At 33.4% G+C, this 21598-nt stretch overlaps 1 protein-coding gene across 1 annotated transcript; it reads right to left on the bottom strand.

Moving 5' to 3' along the window:
• Positions 1 to 10284: 10284 nt before the first annotated feature.
• LOC125849950 (uncharacterized) lies at positions 10285 to 19118 on the bottom strand. Its single transcript, XM_049529896.1, has 14 exons — positions 18807 to 19118; positions 17964 to 18037; positions 17753 to 17888; positions 17220 to 17308; positions 16967 to 17120; positions 16678 to 16871; positions 15725 to 15933; positions 15547 to 15645; positions 14317 to 14435; positions 12671 to 12772; positions 11922 to 12031; positions 11716 to 11803; positions 11101 to 11297; positions 10285 to 10678 (listed from the first exon to the last, which is right to left on the bottom strand). The coding sequence occupies exons 1-14, from the start codon at positions 18927 to 18929 to the stop codon at positions 10462 to 10464; spliced, it is 1911 nt and encodes a 636-aa protein (XP_049385853.1). The 5' UTR covers positions 18930 to 19118; the 3' UTR covers positions 10285 to 10461.
• Positions 19119 to 21598: the final 2480 nt, after the last annotated feature.

Here is a 21598-nt window from a genome sequence, read left to right as displayed (position 1 = left end):
TCTTTTTTTCTTTTTTGAGGAATAGATGATAGAATATGTGATATGATGGTAAAAGAATTTTGGAGGACCAAAAAAGAGAGGGACACAAGAGAACACATGCTTCTTTCTTTCTTATTTTTTTAATTCAATATGAGTTACCGTGAGATGATTGACATCCTTCATTTTTAATTAGAGGTCTCGACTTTACCCTGAGAATGGGAAAAGATCATAAATGTTAGAAGCGTTGCCCCTAGAAATGAACTTTAAACATGTGAATCAAAATTTAATCGAATGTGTGTGTGGTGGGGTTGAGGAGAGTGGAAGATACCTAAAATCTAATCTTATGAGCTCTCTTTTGTCTTGGTTCTCAGAAGTATTTAATGAAAATATGAGTGCATGTGAAGCAAAGAGGGAGAGGTGAGAAGGATATGACTTTAGGTGAGGAAGAAGAAAAAAGAGGAAGGGCAAAATGGTCATTATAATATTATGATTTTTTTTCAAGTAAATACCCGGTGTATTCGAAGTAAAAACTTATCCACACTCGATGTTTAAGAAATGTGATAATATGTGTTTGTTAGTAAATTGTTATCACTTCATTATGATCAATTAATTAGTATATATTTTCACCTTATTAAGCATTCAGTCATAGTAAGTTAATACTTCATATGTTCCTTTTTAGTTGTCATGTTGTACTTTTCGAGAGTCAATTTGACTTATTTTTAAAGCTAAATTAGATTACATTAATTTGATATTTTAAAATAAAATTTTAGATATTCAAAAACTATACGGAAAGTACTATAAATTGCAACTTTTTTCATATCAATATGATAAAAAAATACATCTTAAAATGTTAGTCAAAATTCATATAGTTTAACTCTCAAAAAGAAAATTACGACAACTAAAAATGAACGGAAGGAGTTCAATTTACTGTAATCATTTGGTGAAACCAAGTATATTTAAATATTTGATTTTTTTTAATGTTTCGACTAATCTAAATTCATGTTGCACCGTAAAAAGAGTATTGTGAGGATTGATGAAGATTAATTGAAGGGTGAGAAGAAAGTGAATATACCAAAAAGGTTATAAGAATGTTTCTTTTTTTAAAAAAAATACTATAAATAAAAAAAATTATTTTCAAAATTTGAACTTGAATAGTGTAATTTTTTTTACCTAATACACTTCCTAACTAAAGCGACATTGTAACAGAGCTCAAATATGAGATCGATATTTAAGAATGAAATAATATTTATCACTTCATTGCAATCGCTTTTTGATAGTTTAAAATTATACTGGACTTGCATATTTAGGTGAGATGTCATTTCCCCTTACCCCACCCCAAAAAAATGTGTCGAGAAAAATAAAAAAGGAAAGAAAAAATAAAGAGAGCAAAAGTAAAACTTAATAAAAGGAATAATGAACTAAAAAACATCTTTTTCTCAAACTAATGAAACTATAATGATGACAATAATGGAGAATGATTATTGAAGTTGACCCATTAAACTTTGATAGAAAGTTCATAAAATATGGGAAATTATTGAAATTTAATTCAACTTATAAAAATTAAAATCGAAAAGTAATTAAAGGGAAATAGAAAGGTACTTTTGTTAAATCTTAAAGATACAATATAATAATTGTTTTTTGTTTGATAAATACATTAAATCATACATATATAATAAAGTTAAGCAACAAATTAAAATAAAATTATGTCATTAATTACGTACAATTAAGAAATAAATATTATATAGAAAACACACGTAGTGAATTTATCACTTACGTTATACATCGTGTAGATAAATATTTATTGTTTTCACATTAGAATATAAATCTTTTCTTTATACTTGATTAACATATTTGAGGTGAGAAAATCGCTAATTTGTTATGAATGTTCTGTTGGAATTTGACCTGTTCATAAATTTATTTTTATGAATTTCATAGAGAAAACAACAATCCTCGGCGATAATTAAATGTGAAATATTATCTATAAAAAACTTTTTATGATAATATTTTATAATATTAATAATATTTGTCAATAGTCACGCGATCATTAACCACCATATCTGGAACCTTCATAGGGTTCGGTGATATGGACTTAAATTTTGGATCTTCAACCAAACCTCTGAGTTTGAGTCATGAAAATGAAGAAGCGTTTATGTTAAATTAAGTCGCAAGTGGTGCAATGAAATAATAAAGCATATAAAATGTATATTTAATTGATTAAACTTAAAGGGTCAATGATACTTTAATTTAAACTTTATTATTTAAATATAATATATACCAAATGGAATTCCAGGTAGGAAATTTTGGAATATTTTATATTCAAGTCCTTTAGTATCCCATAACTACTTTTTTTGGATAGAATATTTGTACTTTATTGAAATAAAACTTTTTAAATCAACCACTCCACCCCCCTAAAAGTTGTGAGTTTGTCAACCTCCACATGCTATAAAGTTTGGATCTTACTCTTTTATCTCAATATTTTTTATCAACAAATTAACTATGTTAATGCGGATTGTGGTGAACTGATAAATACTTTTTCATCGTTAACAAGGACTATAAACTTTGCCTTAGTATCTAAATGGACACTTATATTTACATGACTATCTATTTTGGACCTCCAACTCTACAAAATTACAAATTTTCAACCATAAATTTGAATTTATATAAATTAATTCCTTGTTATAAATGCCTTTAATCATTGATCGAGCTGATGTGATGTATATAAGACTGATTAATGTTGTGCAAAGGAAATACAACATAATATTAAAAAAGTTAATTAACTTTTAGGTATGGAGTATTTTTCGCATGTACACAATGTACGAGAATTAGCAAATCGATTGCACCATTTAAATTCGTGACTTATAAATTATACAAAAAATAATAATTTTATCCTTGCTCCAAAAGTAATAATCATGACATAATAGTACACTATGGAATAAGGTTCAATTAATGTGCATGTGTATATTTGTTACTACTTATTATTTTGCATGTTTGACAATGACTTAAGCAAAAAAGGATTATCACTTTGCAGTAAACTTTTTCTATATGAAAAGAAAATACACTTTTTTACTTCTAAAGATTCAAAATGGAAAAAAAAGCAAACTTTTTTTTTTTACTTCTAGAGATTCAAAATAAAGCAAACACTTTTGCTTTTAGAAAGAAAAAAATAAATCATACTTTTGACCCTAATTTTATGATAGAACTTGTCAATCTAAATCCTAAAAGCAATTTTTGAGTCTTAGGATCCTAGACTTTTTTAGAAAGGAGAAAATTAAAGGATCAATACAAGATAAATTGAAAAAAAATTATAATAATAATAATAATAATAATAATAAATATATAAATAAATAAATATTTGAACATGTGATGAGATAAACACAATCTTTTTACGAGATTGCAGATTCGAGTTAAGAATAGAAAAATGATAGAATTATGCACCCCTTATGAATGAAACTTATACAATATGAAGTTGAATTATATATAGTCGAGCTCGTAGATTTCAGATACTAGATGATTTTTATAAAAGACAAAAAATCTTGAACTTCCTAAAAGCAAAGAGAATATAGACTTAGCCAAAACAAAAAAAAGTTCATGAAAACCTATAAAAGTATAGCTAATGATCATTATCTGCCTACTAATTTTGGTCGGCAGAGTGCATTATTTGCCTATGGTTTTTTTTATTATTATTATTTAAACATGATTTTCTAATCATTCATTCATGTGAAAACATTAATAATCATTAAAACATATATTTAATCTCCTTCCAATTTTCAGAATTCAAAACATACCTAAAACCATTTCTTTTGAAGAACTTTTATATGTCACTTTTATAATTCAGAAATATTAAGGGTTCAAAATTTCGCCTATCTCAGCTCGATCTACTCGTTGGCTCTGATTATGATCATTAGAGAATGAAAAATAACGAGTCTTACCCATTTTTCAGACCGACTTTCTTGGAAGAAAAGAACGATAGGAATTGTGAAATTTTCACTGTGTATTTCTTCTCAAGCTGTACATGTATAAATACAGTAAAAAAGGAATCAAAATTTGTTATGCCTAGGACACTTGTACAAATCCTATTTGTCCAGCCTATAGATAATATAGAATTTTAATTTATACAAGAAATAGAAAAATCAGATAATTTGAAATATCAATATTGTGGAAGCTTCCAAAATGATGAGTCAGCTCATCCAGGTGTCTCAATCAAACTTTGAACCAACAGTCTTGATTTAATTTTATTGTCTTGTGATGGACGGTTGTGATGCACAAGTCTAAAAGGAAATAAATGTGTCTGAACCTTGTTCACTTCACACTTTGAAACTATGTCTTTCCCTTGTCCTCCATTGTTGTCGTGAGTTTGAGCTTCTTCATCACCAACACCCCCCTCAAGTTGGAGGGAGAGGAAGTAACCCCCAACTTGTGAACATTCGATCTATGAGAAGGACCAGATAACGACTTGGTGAAAACGTCAGCGAGCTGAGAGTGAGAGGGTAGATATGAGAGGGAAATGAGACCAGCTAGAAATTGTTGCCGGACGAAGTGACAGTCGAGTTCGACGTGCTTCGTCCGTTCATGGAAAATTGGGTTCTTCGTTATGTGAATCGCAGCCTGGCTATCGGAGTGCAAAGTGACAGGAAGAAATAGGGTGATGGAAAGATCGGCGAATAATCGCACCAACCAGGTAATCTCAGCAACTACCCGTCGCATAGATCTGTATTCTGCTTCAGCAGATGATAGAGATACTAAAGATTGTTTCTTTGATTTCCATGAAACAAGAGAACCTCCAAAACTTATATAATATCCACTAACGGAACGACGAGATTTAGGGCAAGTCCCCCAATCGGAGTCATAAAAAGCAACTAATTGAAGACATGGGTCAACATTCATGAGAAGCCCCAAATTGGGTTCTTTGAGCAAATAACGGAGATAGTGGAAAACAGCGTCCAAATGAGGTTGACGAGGGGTTTGCATAAACTGAGAAAGATGTTGCACAGTGAAAGAGAGATTCGGTCGGGTGTGGGTCAAGAAGTTGAGTTTACCTAAAAGCCGGCGATACAAAGTTGGATCCGACAGAAGCTCACCCTTATCGGCGAAAAGTTTCTGAGTGGGATCAAGTGGAGAGGAAGCTGGTCGGAAACCAAAACAATTAAACTCTTGAAGCAATTCAAAGGTAAATTTCTTCTGAGTCAGAATCAATCCAGTAGGTTCTCGAATAATTTCCATGCCTAGAAAAAAATGAGCTTTACCAAGGTCCTTAATCCAAAATTCAGCATGAAGAAAATCCTTAAGTTGTTGTTGTTCAGGTAAATCATTGCCTGTAATTAATATGTCGTCAACATATACCGCTAGCATAGTGATAAGACCGCCTGAACTTTTGAAAAATAAGGAATAATCGTTGAGAGAATGAGAATAGCCTTTAAAACTCAAAGCAGCTGTGAGTCGAGTATACCACTGTCGTGAAGCTTGGCGTAACCCATATAACGATTTCCTTAATAAGCAAACATGGTTAGAGGAAGGGGCTGACATCCTTGGTGGGAATTTCATGTAAACTTCTTCTTGCAAATCACCATGCAGGAAGGCATTGTCTACGTCCAATTGGAAAAGATCCCAACCTAACTTGACTGCCACTGCTAGGATACACCTGATAGTAGTCATCTTGACTACGGGTGAAAAAGTTTCAGTAAAATCAATACCCTGTCTTTGTATGTCACCTCTAACGACCAAACGAGCCTTTAACCTTTCTAAAGCACCATCAGACCTGTATTTTGCCTTGTAGACCCATTTGCAGGGCAATGCCTTTTTCCCTGCAGGTAACATAACAACATCCCAGGTTTTGTTTAAATTTAAAGCTTCAAATTCTTTAGTCATAGCCATTTGCCAACCAGGATGAAGTGAAGCCTGGGAATAAGAAGTAGGTTCAGAGATATAGGAAGTGGAGGTGAGCAAGGCTTGATTTGTAGAGGACAAAGCAGAAAAAGAAAGCACAGAGGGTTGAATAGGAGTAGAGAAACAGGATGTAGTGACAGGGGAAATGAAGACTGAATTACAAATATAATCTTTCAGGTAACTAGGGGTTTTATATGCTCTAGTAGATGCTCTGGTAGGAATGAGAGTAGTAGGAACAACAGGAGAAGGAGATCGATCAGGGGACATCAAAGATGTAGGAGAGGGAGAGTGGTCAGTAGAAGAAGAAGTGAAAGTATCAGAAAAGGGAAAAGTTGGAGGAGTAGGAACTGGAAGGGTAGAGTCATCAGAAGCATGGGAAGAAGGAGAATTGACAGGAAAGAAATGAGGATTTGCAGTTTGAGAAATGAAAGGAAAGATAGCTTCATGAAATTTAACATTTCTAGAAACAAACACTTGCATTGATTTGAGGTTTAGGAGCTTGAAACCTTTCTTTCCAGCTGGATATCCAATGAAAACACAAGGAATAGACCTAGGATCTAATTTGGATCTATGAATAGGTAGAGTGCAAGCATAGGCAAGATAACCGAAAGCTCTTAGATTCTCATAGGAAGGTGGAGTACCAAACAAAATCTCATAAGGGCTCTTGTGTTGGAGAGTCTTGGAAGGAAATCTATTAATAAGAAAAGTTGCAGTCAATAGACACTCACCCCAAAAAGAAATAGGCAAATTAGATTGATATAAAAGTGCTCTACAAGTCTTTAACAAATGCTTGTGTTTCCTCTCAACAACTCCATTTTGTTGAGGGGTGTAGACACAAGTAGTTTGATGTAAAATACCCTGTGAAGAAAAGAACTGAGAAGCTTCCAAACTAGTCCCAAGTTCGAGGGCATTATCTGATCTAATTTTTTTGACTTTTCTGGAAAATTGTCTCTCTATCATTGCTAAGAATGTTTTAAGGACATGAAAAGCATTAGACTTAGCACTTAGGAGATAAGTCCAAGTCCCTCTACTAAAATCATCAACAATGGTTAAAAAATACTTAAAACCATCATGTGTAGAGTCTTTATAGTGCCCCCAAGTGTCAATGTGAATTAATTCAAAGATGTCAGTGGTGGATATTGTGCTAGATTGGAAAGGTAATTTAACTTGTCTTGCTTTAGCACAAATAACACAATGATCAAGGAAAGAAGATGAATTTGAACAAGTAATAGAGGGAATATTTCTCATATTAGATAAGGGCAAATGCCCCAAACGATTGTGCCAGAGGATTACATCAGAAGAACCAACTGCTGAACATGAAATAGGAAAAACAGTCTGATCACTACTACAAATAAAAGACATTGGACCAAAGTCCTTGATTTTGCCTAAAGAACTAGTACGAGGCCTGAGTGAGTGAAGTAGATAGAGTCCTTCCTTTTGTCTACCAAGAACCACTGGCCTCTTCATTGAAGGGGCCTGCAAAATAGCACAAGAAGCAGAAAAAATGAGAATAGAATCACCTAGTTGACAGAATCGATGAACTGATAATAGATTGTACTTGAAACTAGGAAGAAACAACACATTAGAGATAGTGAAATTGGGAAAAATGTTTACACATCCTGCCTGTGTAACTTTTACCCTTTGTGAATTAGGAAGATTGACAAAAACAGGTTTAGTAAGAGCCCTAACGTTAAACAAGAGATTTAAATCACAAGTCATATGTTCAGAGGCTCCTGAGTCAAGGATCCAAACAATAGAATCAGATTTTAGAGTAGAGTGTTCAGGGATACCAGCACAATTGGCAGTGACTGTGACTTCAGAACTCAATTCTTCTGGAGATTCAAACTTAAACTGCTGGAGAAGATGACAAATGTTGTTGTATTGTTCTTGAGTGATGTGTTTTTGTGAAGTTGATTGACTCCCTTCACTGTGTATTTCTTCTCAAGTTGTACATGTATAAATACAGTAAAAAAGGAATCAAAATTTGTTATGCCTAGGACACTTGTACAAATCCTATTTGTCCAGCCTATAGATAATATAGAATTTTAATTTATACAAGAAATAGAAAAATTAGATAATTTGAAATATCAATATTGTGGAAGCTTCCAAAATGATGAGTCAGTTGATCCAGGTGTCTCAATCAAACTTTGAACCAACGGTCTTGATTTAATTTTATTGTCTTGTGATGGACGGTTGTGATGCACAAGTCTAAAAGGAAATAAATGTGTCTGAACCTTGTTCACTTCACACTTTGAAACTATGTCTTTCCCTTGTCCTCCATTGTTGTCGTGAGTTTGAGCTTCTTCATCACCAACAGACTTCGTGATTTTATGCTGAGATTCGCGCTCAAAAAGTGTAAATCTCTCCCTTTCAATGGTCACTTTATTTCCAAAGCTAAAATCCAAAAACTCTAATTATACTCAAAATAAATATCTCTGATTAAGAATAAAAGAACATATAAATAATAAATACTCTACTACTTTCACTATCAAGACATATAAAAATAAAAATGCATTAACTCTAAAAAAATAAAAAAAAATTATTATTGTATACCACAAATAACTGCCACGTGGACTCACCAGAAGGTTTGTCTAATCATCAAGGCATTTTTTGTGTTCTGCTTTCTGGCAGAAAATGATACACGACCTTCAATGCTTTGGGTCTCTAACATGTGTGCACGTGACATGCTTTCATTAGTCACGTGCACTTGATTGATATAGAGTTGTGATACGTAAGGCCCATTTAAGGAGAAAAGTGCTCCCGAACAATATTTTTCCCCATATCTAACGCTTCAACTTCCCCTCTAATTAAGAATGAAGAGAAGGCAGATCTAGAAGAGGACGAGAGTGTTCACCCAAACTCTGTTGATAAAATATTACATTGTGTATATAAAATATTTTTTTAAAACTTTAATGTATATATCTAAATTTTGATTCGCTTGAATATAAGATTAAAAGTTGATTCAGTAGAGACACTATATTTTATTTTTCGAGCCCTCTTAGTTCCGCCATTGATAAAACAGATGAAAGGAAACAAATGATCACCAAGTGTTATGGTAAAAATTTGAGTTGTATAAGAGCACTTATTCTTAATACAGGACTTTCTGATATGTTTCTGAATTCAATCAGATTATAATATAAGTATCGAATATCGAATAAAAAATAACTGAGTCATGAACCACTCCTACTCCACCAGAAGTTGCAAAGATTCTTCATTGATTATTCCTTATTTTTATAGTAATTATTCTCAATAAAGCTTAGTTCAAAATATTTGGCTCGACTTTCCTAGTTATATTGCTTTTAACAAATTTGTCTTGTTTTACTTGTTTCATCTAATAATAATTTGGATTCCTATGACTTTGTTTCCATCACCAATTTAGCCTTTTTGTTTTGTTTTCTTTTTACTAAACAAAGATTAATTTAATTAAGTTTATTAACCGGCTTGGTGATTATATTTATGTTCCATTATTTTGCTACATTCTTATTAACTTTAGCTTATAAGAAATTTAAAAGAGACAATCACAAAGGTCAAAGGTGAGCTTCTTCTTCTTTTTTTTTTCACCCGATGTTACGTACCTATTCTTGGACTTGACTAAATCTAAATTCGCCCTTAACCTTACAACAACATACACAGTCAAATCCCACTAAATGGGATCTGAATAGAATAGAGTGTACGCAAATCTTACCATTATCTCGTGAAAATAGAGAGACCGTTTTAGAAAGACCCTCGACTGAAATGCATTCAAATCCTTTGAAAGTCCTTGATTAGGGATGAAATATTCCATACCAAAGGGATACATGCAAAACTAGTAATTCTATGATTAATAATGAAACACTTACTTTACTTTTGTACTCATTTATCCCTCAATCAACTAGATGAGCAAAAAAATTAAAAAATTTAAAGGTTGTTGAGCTTCTTAGGCATTATTTAGTCTTATCTTGAAATTTTGATCTTGTGATTTATAATCTCACATCCAATATAGGGTAGATAATGTCAAGATTTTGATATATAACCAAACTCAGAATAAATGTAATCTCAAATTATATATCCAACCCCTAAGGGCTCATTTGGTATGCAAGATGGGATAGACAAGGATATTTCATGAGATTAGCTATCCCATTATTTTAGTACATTACATATGATTGTTATCCCTTATCCCACCAACCAAACGTAGGACAAAATGACCACACATTTTATATCATGATATTGCTATCTCACCCCACATACCAAACGAGCCGAGAGTTAAGAGGTCAATAAAATGAAAATGAGAAAGTAAGGGATGATGAACTTAAAGCAAAATCTGCAAGATATGACAGCATAATAAACTCCATCAAGTGCAATGTATTTCAGTAGAGCAAAACCCCATTCACCAGAATCAAAAGTATTGATCATCAACATTTCTGCAAATTATGCACAGTATTATAGCTGTCGAAGCAGCTATAATGCTCGAATGATTACTGAACAATTTTACAACAGGAATTTGACTGAAGACAGTTGAAACACGAACAATTACTGAACAATTTTACAACGGTAAAGATGTATTGCAGCAAAAACAGATGCCAGTTTATAATTTACCCAGAATATGTTGCACACGGGGTGTCAAACAGGTGAAAGAAACGCAGCATAAGAACCACCATTGTACTTCAACCCCTTTAAGAAACCTGAATTTATCTGGGAACAAAATTTGGTATTCTGGATACCGAAACAAAGGTTATCCTTGTCCAAGGCTTCAGTTGCTGAAACTTCAGGATCAGAATATTTCCCAGTAATGCCGAGACTAGCATTCAAGTTAACTGAGGCTGGCTCGCTGATGAAACTGCAAAGACATAAAATTTAGAGGTAAAAAAGGGAAATCCATAAGTAAACCAATAAAATAGAATATAAATACTAAAATGAAACAGCATTAGTATGATAGATTAAAACTTCTGAACAGAATATAGATACAAAAAGTAGATGGTTTAATCATTTGGACACTACAGTAAACTCATTTCCAAACTAGTTTTTTTCATAATACTGCAGGATTTCTCCTGATTGGATTTTGACATTGAAAATTTAAAGCTTTAATGTTCTGTGAGAGGATTTTTTGTACCCAAAATATCACTTCCTGAATGTCCATCAGCAACACCAAGGGACATCCCCTTCCAACCACTAAAAGATGCTTTAATACACTACATGCAAAACTATGTTCTTGTGAAAATGAAAGATAATTCAGGTAAATAATGTTTTTAGACAGTATACCTAGCCTCAAAACTTGTGCTGTTAGAGCTGAAAGCATCACATATAGCAGAGGTTACCCATGGGGCAAGGTATCGACCCTTAATTTCAACACTATAGCACATCCCAGAAGATGGTTGTTGATTAGGCTCATAAGTCACATTTGACTCCATTCCTTGAAAAGCTGCCTGATCAATTCTCCTGACCTCTTTGCATCTGACCTGCAAAGTAGGTAAAATAATATCTATTTGCATTCCGGATAACACACTTGTAAAACTATAACCAGCTTGAGAGATTATACAAGATAAGACATTTATAATGCAATAACGAGATCAAGATTAACATATTGAGAAATATCTTTTTAATGTAATAAGTAATAACCATTTCCATTGAAGGGCAAACAAGAAACATGTTATACTGAGGCTACACATAAGGATGTTATCACAATAAGGCAAAAGGACAACTGCAAATGTATACCCAATTAAATCCACATACAAATTGTCTTACTAATCATACTGTACCCATCTTATAATCATGTATGATCCTATCTCCATATAAACGACCCTTAAGTATGGCCCAAGCCAACATATCAGACAAGATAAATGAAGAAACAAGATTATGCATAAGTCTTAAACAAACCTCAGGAGCAGTGAGTGCAGCATTCTCAAATGGGATAGGTGAATACAACTCAGGGACATCCACACCAGTTAGAGAAGTTAAGAAATATCTGAAAATTTTGAAAAATGCTATTTAGTGTAGTGAAAGATCATAAGCAACTATCAAAACTGTGGCATCATATGATAGAATGAAGTCGACTAAACATCCGTCATCAATTACGAGTTTACCGATAGTTCAATAGAAAGTCATATAAAGAATGAACATTCTTATTTCCAGTGAATGCCAGCAAGGAATCTGGCCTATTATCCACATCGGACATAGCACTCCGACGCCTAGTCTGCATAAAACATTATATTCGCCAGTTAGAAAATATAATATTATAAACCAATATATAAATGAAGGTCCTTATTACAGCTTAAGTTTTTAAATCAGGTTATTCACGCACTTCAACATATTAAGCAAGCAAAGGTCCTTAGTTTGGCCTCACCATCACCTACTAGTGAAATATTTCCATGTGCTAGGCCCAAGAAAAAAAATCACAAAATTATGTGGGGTGGGTAATACTGTGAACAAAATAAGTAAATAAAAGTATCTCGTCTATGATAGTTAAGCTTTTAAAGGAAGCAGTTAACATACTTCAACAATATCAGAAAATCAAGGTAAAAGGGGAGACTAAATAATCAACCACTGGATACACCATGAGAGTTCTTCTAGCAAGCAGTAGAGTTATCTTGAAGCACAATTCATCACTATAATTATTCCAAGATTTCCACATCGAGAAAGTTAAGTTCATCAAGGCAAAGGAAAATAAGACATTAAAAAAGATACTCAAAGCATTGGACAATTCTCCCTTTCCTAAAAGTTGGAATGAACAAGTCAGTCCAAGAATCTGACATCAATAATACCAAAGCTTTGCAGGCAAATTTCATTGCTGGATTTATTTATCCAGGTGAGTATCAACAACCTAACATGTTACCTGGCCCAGATTTTGTTTCTCAATCTCTGAAAGCTCAACCAGTTCTTCTGTATTAAGCTCCTCCAACTTCGAGTGGCAAAGCGGCATAGAATAAGAAACATCCTACCATCCACAAAAGATTTCATTACATAATTAGCTTAACAAATTATGTATCAAATAAAAACACATTCAGAGTCAGAAGATAGGAAATGTGTTTTTCCCTTTATTTTATTGTAAAAGCATGAAGATGATGTTCCAGCACAGACCACAGTATATCAGTACAGTATTACAACAACATACCCACTGTAATCCCACAACGTGGGGTCTGGGGAGGGTAGGGTGCACACAAACCTTACCCCTATCTTTGGGTAGATAGGCTGTTTCCAATAGTATAGTATTACAAGTGCCTACAATTGGTGCTGAATCTTAATGAGCTAGAAAGAACTGATGAGTGGAGTGAATACAAGAAACAGATGGCCTGTTTGGCTTTCCACAACCATTGAGTTGAACAAATAAAGTTGGGGAAAATTGTTTGAAATTGAAGTTGGAAAAATGATTATTCAAAATTAAAGTTAGAAAATAGTTTGTAGAAGTCAAGCTTGTGTTTGGATAGTTGAATGTTTTTTTCCTTTTAAGCTTCACAACTAGTGAGGAATAGTCTCAAACTGAGAAGCCAGTTGCTTGCTGCATAGGAAGGATAATGACCAAATTCATCATCACAACAGAATAACAGATAGAGGTTACATGATGCACTTTCTAGTCTCACTCAATTAGTGATGCTAAAGTGCTGAATATACATACATATTTGACACACTTTCAACATATAGAGGTAACATGATGCAAACTTATACACCATGCATTTGCTTCTCACTTAAAGCCCCGAGACTCTATTGTCCTTTATTACATTTCCTTTGGGCTCCTATTTTTATAGACATATATAGAACTTCTCACTGGAGCATGTACAAAATTTCTAAATCGGTGTGATGTTATTCCTCTGGAAATTTAAGATGTTATTCAAATGCAAACTAGCATTGCTTGCATATCACTGCATCATTATAAAATTCTAGTTATCGGGAACTTAAATTGCAGACGTTAAGACCTAATGAATAAATGACACTTTAATGACATTAGAACATGCCCAAGCTGCTCCAAGAGCAACTTTTATAATCATAAATAAAAGAATTGTATAAGATTGCATCAAGTTTGCAGGTCACCATTCCCATTGTTGAAAGGTGTGAGTGTGACCATCTCATCTAAAAGCTCAAGTGGTCGGAGACAAAAGCTTAAGTGGTTGGAGAGAACAGACTTTTTATTTACTTAATTATATTCTCAACACACCCCTCATGTGCAAATGTGATTCTTTTTTGTGGTCCAAACATGTGGAAATTCTTTTCAGCAATTGAAAGACAGTGAGACTCGGTCCAAAGACTTCTTCCTGCTCCAGTACCATGGTAAAGTGTGTAACCATCTCATCTAAAAGCTTAAGTTGTTAGAGAGCAATTTTTTTATTCACTACATTATTTTCTCAATACCCATATTCAATACAACAACACTGTAAAAATTGACACCAAATAGGCCACAAACGAGCAGGATGATACATGATAATGCTTGAAGAATTCCTTGAAGAAATAAGCAAAGTAAGAAGTGTCATATATTCAGCATCTTACATGTTCTTTGAGTAATGACCTCAAACCCCGGGTTGACTGAGATATATATGCATTACAAACACGTTTGTTCTCCTCTGAATAAGAACTGGTGAACATGATCACAAACTGAGCAGTGCAAACTGCAAAGTTTAGAACAGAGAGAACATGAATACATAAAATTCAGATCAATGTAATGTGGCAGAAAAAAGGTACTCCCCACATTTCAGCTTATATCGGTGTTAGACTATGCTAATAATTTAGTAAAGAAAAAAATACGAAAAGTACCCTTAGAACTTGTTGCCTTAAACATACCATGACATTTCAATGGCTACGAGAACATGCTATTCAGAGCAAAATGAGAAGTTTAAAGTTTTCCAAATATATAAATGAGTCATTCTTTGTCAAACAAACTAATAAGGAAAAAGTATCATATAAAATGGAACAAGGTGAAAAACCCTTGAGCTATCATGAAGTTGTATCCACAAACAAATGCATCTTTGTTCAGTTTTACAAAGTAATTACAGTAGAGGATTAAAATAGGATGGTTTACTCATTTATGCTAGATTATGCATCACCTCATCAAAGGAAATTCAATCTAATTCAAGAGTTGCCTTCGTGGGAATTTTGGGAACAAAGTAGGGTAATCGGGAAAAATAAATAGAATCATTGGAGTGGACTGTCATTAATGCCACCATTCAGGAGTTCTTCAAAGGACATAGCCAATACAAACATGAGTACGTGTTCTAAAATTGACTAAGAATAGAGCTCTTAAAGGCAAGTTATGTACAAGCCAAGAAAGTTAACTAACATCACAAGTTCCAAAAACCAATAAAGTTAAACAATAGTTATTAACACGTAAAATGGAAAATGCACATGAAGAAAAAGGACAGAAGAGTAGGTAGTAGGTTATTAACAAGTTATGACATTGCTTCCCTCTGAAGTAAAATCTGCTGGAATCACTTTGAATAGTTTCTCTGTCATTACAAGCAACAGGGGCGGCTCTATTAAGGCCTGTGGGGGTGCCACTTACAAAGCTATATTTATGGTTTTACAAAGGACAATAGTGGAAAGTATGGTTTAAATTATGACCTTGAATGTTTTTCTTAATAATTGTGCATTGCCTCACAAATCAGTTAATATGGAATAGAGGGAGTATGTCATAAGTGTGAAGTCACATGAAATGTGAAGAAAATAAGAACTGCATGTCAGTTATAACGAAACATTGAAGGTGGTTATTAAAATGATTATTACCGTAGAAGATGCTGCAAACATTCTTCCGAAGCATGTAATATAAACTTCGAAACGAATCCTGCCATGCTAGCTGTCTCTCACTTAAAAAGTCCAGTTGCCCTAGAATTAAAAGACAGATTACATGGTTGGGAGCGAAGACATTAAACAAAGGTAGGACAACAGAAGAATCCAGTAATACCTCCCGCTGAAGCAGACAAGGTTAAAGCTGATATAACTGAAGGCGGTAGAGGAGACTGAGGATACATCCAGGAATGCAATGACATTGGATTAGTCGCTTGGGAAACAGAAGTCACTTCAGATAAACAGGTCATCTTTAGTTTCATGAAACAATTAACTGAGGACCTCGCCACCACATTGTTGGCGCCACAATTGATCAACCTATGAAACCTAAAGGATCATACAAGACTTAATTAACCTTCACAAAACAACATCGAGGCACACAATCCAAAGTAAGAAGAGAAGAAAAGTACTGCATAACAATTAACAAGTATAGATAATACGCAGAAGAAAAAATAAAGGCAACTCAGATGTTAGTCTTTGATTTACTGTTACATAAGAAACATACAAAAATGTGTCAAATGTGTCAAATGTGTCAATATTGCATATGAGTCTAACAAAAAACACACCTTGGACAAGGGCCCAAAACATGTCAGCCACATTCAGAATTCTTTTCAGTACTTTTATAAATGGACACATTTAGACAAGCAGCAACATTAACCTTTTTATGTTGGAGCACATTTCATGGCATGGTCAAACGATATGTACATCTCTCACTTCTTATTTGGTTATGCCAGACATGGTTTAGTTTAATTACATGCCATCAAATTTTACTGAAGTGTGTGATACGAGTCAACTACAAACTCTCGTGAAAAAAGTTGTATATTTCAGACACTTCATTATAAACTAAGACCAACATCATAAACAAGCTCTGTCACTCCAGGTCCAGATAGTGTGAGTATTTAACTATCTTGTGTTATTTGGTGGTAAATAAATTTCCTGGGATGCACAGTTTCTTTTTACGAGTTAACACAAAGAAATGCACATGAACAGTTTTTCCAACAATTAAATGAAGGCATGAATCGATATCAAAATGGCTCATTAAATAACAAAATCAATTAACTCATTACTCACCAATTGATGGAAGATGAGGATACAACCCGTATGTTAGTTTTCATGGTCAAATCCAATGGGGTCATCTTGCATGGGACATGGAATTCTGAGCAGAAAATTTTTGACCTAATACCACCATCAGTTTCAGAGGATTCAGCAATTTTAGCAGCAGCACCTAGATGCTCATGAGTAGCCAGTCCTCTTAAGGCTTTATCCTACCAATAAAAGATAAAAGGTTAATTCTTAGCTTTATCAAAATTCAAAGTATACAGAAGGATCGAAGAGGATAAATGCAGGCAATAGTAATTACCATATCAACAGTAGACAAGCCATGTACATCTACACTACCCAGTGACAGCTCAGTGACACTGCGGAAAGTATTCTCACTGCACCTTTCGCTTGTGCTACAAGTTTCGGTAGCATGATCTTTTCCAGTTACAGTTGAAGCAAGAGAGAATTTTGGGCTTTTGATGACAATATACAAAAAAATCATTAAATCAGCAGCAAGAAGATAGAATAGCCATTACATTCTACAAAGATTGAATACAATTCTGTGTATTTACCATTTTGATCGCTGTTGATTCTTAGCAGGGAAAGCTGAAGGAACAGAACAATTTTTAGTATTACCACTATTCTCTGCTTGAACATTTTCCTGCCAGCAAGAAAAATAAAAATACGTGAAACTTATGTAGATATATAATGAGTTCTTAGTGGAGGAAACACGCAAAAGAACTACTCCCTTTATTCAAGTTTATGTGACGCTTTTTCTTTATTAGTCAGTTCCGAAAAAAATGACATATTTCTATTTTTGGAAACAACTAACTTTATACTTCCCAATTACTGTTAACGAGAAGCTTTTACAGTAATGCAAATGTATGTCATGTTTAAGATAACAAGTTTCAAAAGTTTTGCTGCACAAATGTTATGGTATGTTTAAGACCATGGGTTTCAAAAGTCTTTATTTCTTTTTTGAACTTTGTACCAAAACAAACTATGTCATATAAATTGGAACGGAATGAGTATCAGCTATAGCATTTGGTGAATTACATAGATTCCCCAAAAATATACACTTTGACAAAAAGTGAAGTAAACTGACCTTGCCATTTTCTTTTCTTGAAACCAACTTAAGCCTGATGCTACTTTTTCTGGCAGGAAATAGCTCGTCCACACGAGTATCAACATATCTTCGGTTCTTTGATACATCGCATCTCTTGGGCCCTGGGAAAAGACCACTGCTTTCAAACAAGTGGATGAACTTCATGAGTTGCACTCAAACAAATAATAAGACATCTGGGAACAAAAATTACCTCATTGGGCCACCATTTGAGACTATTGATTCATCCACAAGCTCCACAATATTCTTTTTCTTCAATTGTTCTCCCTATCATATTCATTATTGTCAAAGACAAAGATGTTCATAGTGAGAAATTAGGTCTAATTAGAAAATTTTGACAAAGATATTTTTATTGTCAAATTTTATCTTGAAAATTAACAAACATATTTAGTTTCAATTGCTTTGTAAAGTTCTCTTCCAAACTAAAAGTAAAAGAGAAATTTATGTGTCTTAGGCAGTTACATAGTCTTTATCATTCTTTCAATTGCTTAAACAGACTTCCCCAGGGAATTCTACTCATACAAATAAACCACTAAAGCAAAATGTACAATAGATGGACAATTTAACTTCCTACAATCATTCATATTCACTTCCAAGAATCCAAGTCAAGTCACTAAAACACTTCTCTTACCGCATTATTATGCTAGTATGAGCATATGATAAGGGCACCCTTAGAGCAACAATAGAGTTGTCTCCATGAGACCTATATAGATCACAGGTTCGAACCGTGGGAAGACGTCACTACTACTTGCATTAGGCTAGATTGTCTACCTCACACCTATTGGGTTGCAGCCTTTCGACATACCCTGCGTGAAAACATGTGATGCTTTGTGCACAAGGCTACCTTTTTTTAGTTATGTTATTATGCAAAAAGGATGTGACAAGAGTGGGCTAATTCAAACAGAAAAGACCTGATTACAAATGCTCTCTCCACCCACAAACCAAAGACATTATACCTCACACCCATAAAAAAAGATCTACTTTCATTTAAAAAACTGAAGCTTTAAAGTTAAATCACGGAAAAAAAGATACTCACCCGCAACTCCGATGGTGTTTTTCGTTTCAATGTGGTGGTAGTGACCTTAGAACTACCACCACCACCAAAATTTAGTGCATTTGATTGATGTACCATACCCGCAGCAGCAACCTTCGCAGCCATCTTCTTCCACTTCAACTTTGCAAATACAGCCAAAAAAAATTGTTCAAAAACCTAGAAACCTAAATGTTCGAATCATCTATTGCCCTCGATAGTATTAAGGGTGAATCGACGGCACCAGTAGAGGCTGAGACACGGCGGAGTGATATCTCCGGTGGGGGTTTTGGGGGAAGAGGAATGGTGAAGAGGGAAAATGAAAATGGAAAGAAGGGATTTGGGGGATTTGAAGATTTTCAATTTCCCTCGCAACTGTTACGGGTTGACGGGTAGCGGGTCGGGTATGAACCAATAACTTCAGGATTATATTTTTATAATTATTTTTTAATTTTTTAATAGTGATAATGGAACCCAAAAGGGTTGTAATGCACCGATGAAATTATTTCAATCTTAATCCAAAGTTTTAGGTTCGATATTTGACTTGAACGACCCTGTAATTCATTCTTCGAATATAGTCGAAGCTTCCAATGTGAACTCCAGACTTCGAATAACAAATCAAATAAATTTAAAATTCTTATAACTTTTCTTTTTTAAAAAGGCTTGTCTCTAAACATTTTACTTGAATTAAAATTATATTACAATTTTATCAAAACTTATAAAAATAAGGGAAAAAAGACAAATATACCCCAAACTATATACAGATACCATCTGTTATACTTTTGGGACATTGGTGTCTCTGTCGTCAAAAAACCAGAGCATATATACCCTTTATAATAACAGACATACACGTGTCACAATCCTATCCATCGATTAGATATTTATTAAATATTAGATCGACGGACAAAATTATGCCACGTGTCCCTATATAGTCTTCCGTTAGAGTGAAGGGCATATGTGCTCTAGTTTTGGACGGCAGGGGCACTAATGTCCCAAAAGTATGACGGAGGGTATTTGTATATCATTTACGATAGTTCGGGATATATTTGTCCTTTTTTTCTAAAAATAAATAGTTTTTATACATTGTATTATATTACATATTAATATATTGTATGCATTACTTCGTATAAAATAAAATATAATAAAAAGTCTTAATAGGCGTTTGGCCATACGATACCATATCACGATATGGTATCGAAGAGATGAAATCAGCGTTTGGACATGCAATTTTACGTTGATTTCATCTCATGATTCCATATCATGAGAGGTGATATCATATTCTCCAAAAACCATGATATGGAATTACATGGTGATTTCATATCATGATTTGAGATATTTTAATACAATACTTGATCCATTAATTTATATTTTGTTAAAACAATCTCACATTTATATCTACTAACCATTTGTTTCATATGTAAATAAAATTTATAATCACATCATTATTTTTTAAAATTTATTATTCTCACCGACATAAAATTTATTATTCGCACCCACATATAGTCACTTTAACTCACACCTCACGATTGTGAAACTTTTCAACATTCACTTGAAACAATTAACCGGCATGTTAAAATAGTTGCCGAGGCAATTAGTAAGATAGCACCAACATTTATACAACCAAAAAATATGACTGGTGTACATTCCAAAATTCGACATAATACTCGATTTTGGCCTTGGTTTAAGGTAAAATTTCAATCACATTAATAAATTTATTTTATGGCCTTAATAAGTGCACATTTATATTTTATGTGTAAGTTATTTGTATTTAGTTACATATTTCTGCCACATGGTAACTTTAAATTACATCCTTAGAATAAATATTATTTATTTACACAAAACTGTCTCATTTACGTCACATATGCTTTTAGTAATTCTTTATAAAATGTTTTTTGGTAGATAAATATTATGTTATTGATGCAGTTTCCGAAACACAAAAGGATTTTTAGTTCCATACAAAGGACTACACTATCATTTGCAAGATTATCGAGGAAGTGAAAGAGAGCCTCAAAATGCCAAAAAACTATTTAATTATAGGCATTCATCTCTGCGCAATATGATTGAACAGACTTTTGAAGCTTGGAAAAATAGATTTAGAATATTGAAACAAGGCATGAACCATTATGATATTGATACACAAGTGAAAATTGTCATAGCTTGTGCAGTGTTACATAATTATTTGCGAAAATACCAAAGTAGTGATGAAATATTTATGGTCTATGAACATGAAGATATAGTTACGGAGGATATTGACCAACAAATGGCTCAAAGTAACAATGTTGGTTTGTCTTCTCGGTCACATGATCGAGAAATGCAAGTTCAACGTGAGGAAATTGTTTGTACTATGTGGGAGGATTATATTAAAGACTAGTACACTACAATTTATGTTCAATTTTTTTTATGAAATTAAAGTTAGATAAAACAATTACTTAAGTGGAGAACAAATAACTTTGTAATAATTTATTATGCAATTTTATAATTTTTTATTTATTTGATAAGATTGAATAAAAAATTGGGGCTATTTTAATAGTTTTACAACTTATGAGATTTTTATGTATATGAGAAAATATACAACACAAAAATTTCATATCGCATGTCCAAACAAACCTTCAATTTCATCTCATGATTCCATATCATAATACCATAGGCAGAACGCATAAGCGGCCCCTTGAACTTGTAAGGATTTTTCGTATAGACACCTTAACAAGGACTCCTTCCTATTGAACACTTAAACCACTCAAAAAGTGTACCTATCAAACACACCTGGCTAACTTGGCACTTATCGTGTGAGGCATTTG

Source organism: Solanum stenotomum, chromosome 1 (genome assembly GCF_019186545.1).
Source record: "Solanum stenotomum isolate F172 chromosome 1, ASM1918654v1, whole genome shotgun sequence".
NCBI classification, from domain to species: Eukaryota; Viridiplantae; Streptophyta; class Magnoliopsida; order Solanales; family Solanaceae; genus Solanum; species Solanum stenotomum.
Note: the sequence above shows the minus strand (reverse complement) of the source record. Positions and strands in the feature narration are given on the sequence as shown.

Excerpts from the sequence above, each read along its gene's own strand:
- LOC125849950 (XM_049529896.1), bottom strand. The coding sequence starts at position 18,929 with ATGGCTGCGAAGGTTGCTGCTGCGGGTATGGTACATCAATCAAATGCA. Across the intron at positions 16,872-16,966 it reads GCTTGTCTACTGTTGATATG|GATAAAGCCTTAAGAGGACT; the intron begins GTAATTACTATT and ends TTTTATTGGTAG. Across the intron at positions 15,646-15,724 it reads CTTGTCTGCTTCAGCGGGAG|GGCAACTGGACTTTTTAAGT; the intron begins GTATTACTGGAT and ends TTTTAATTCTAG.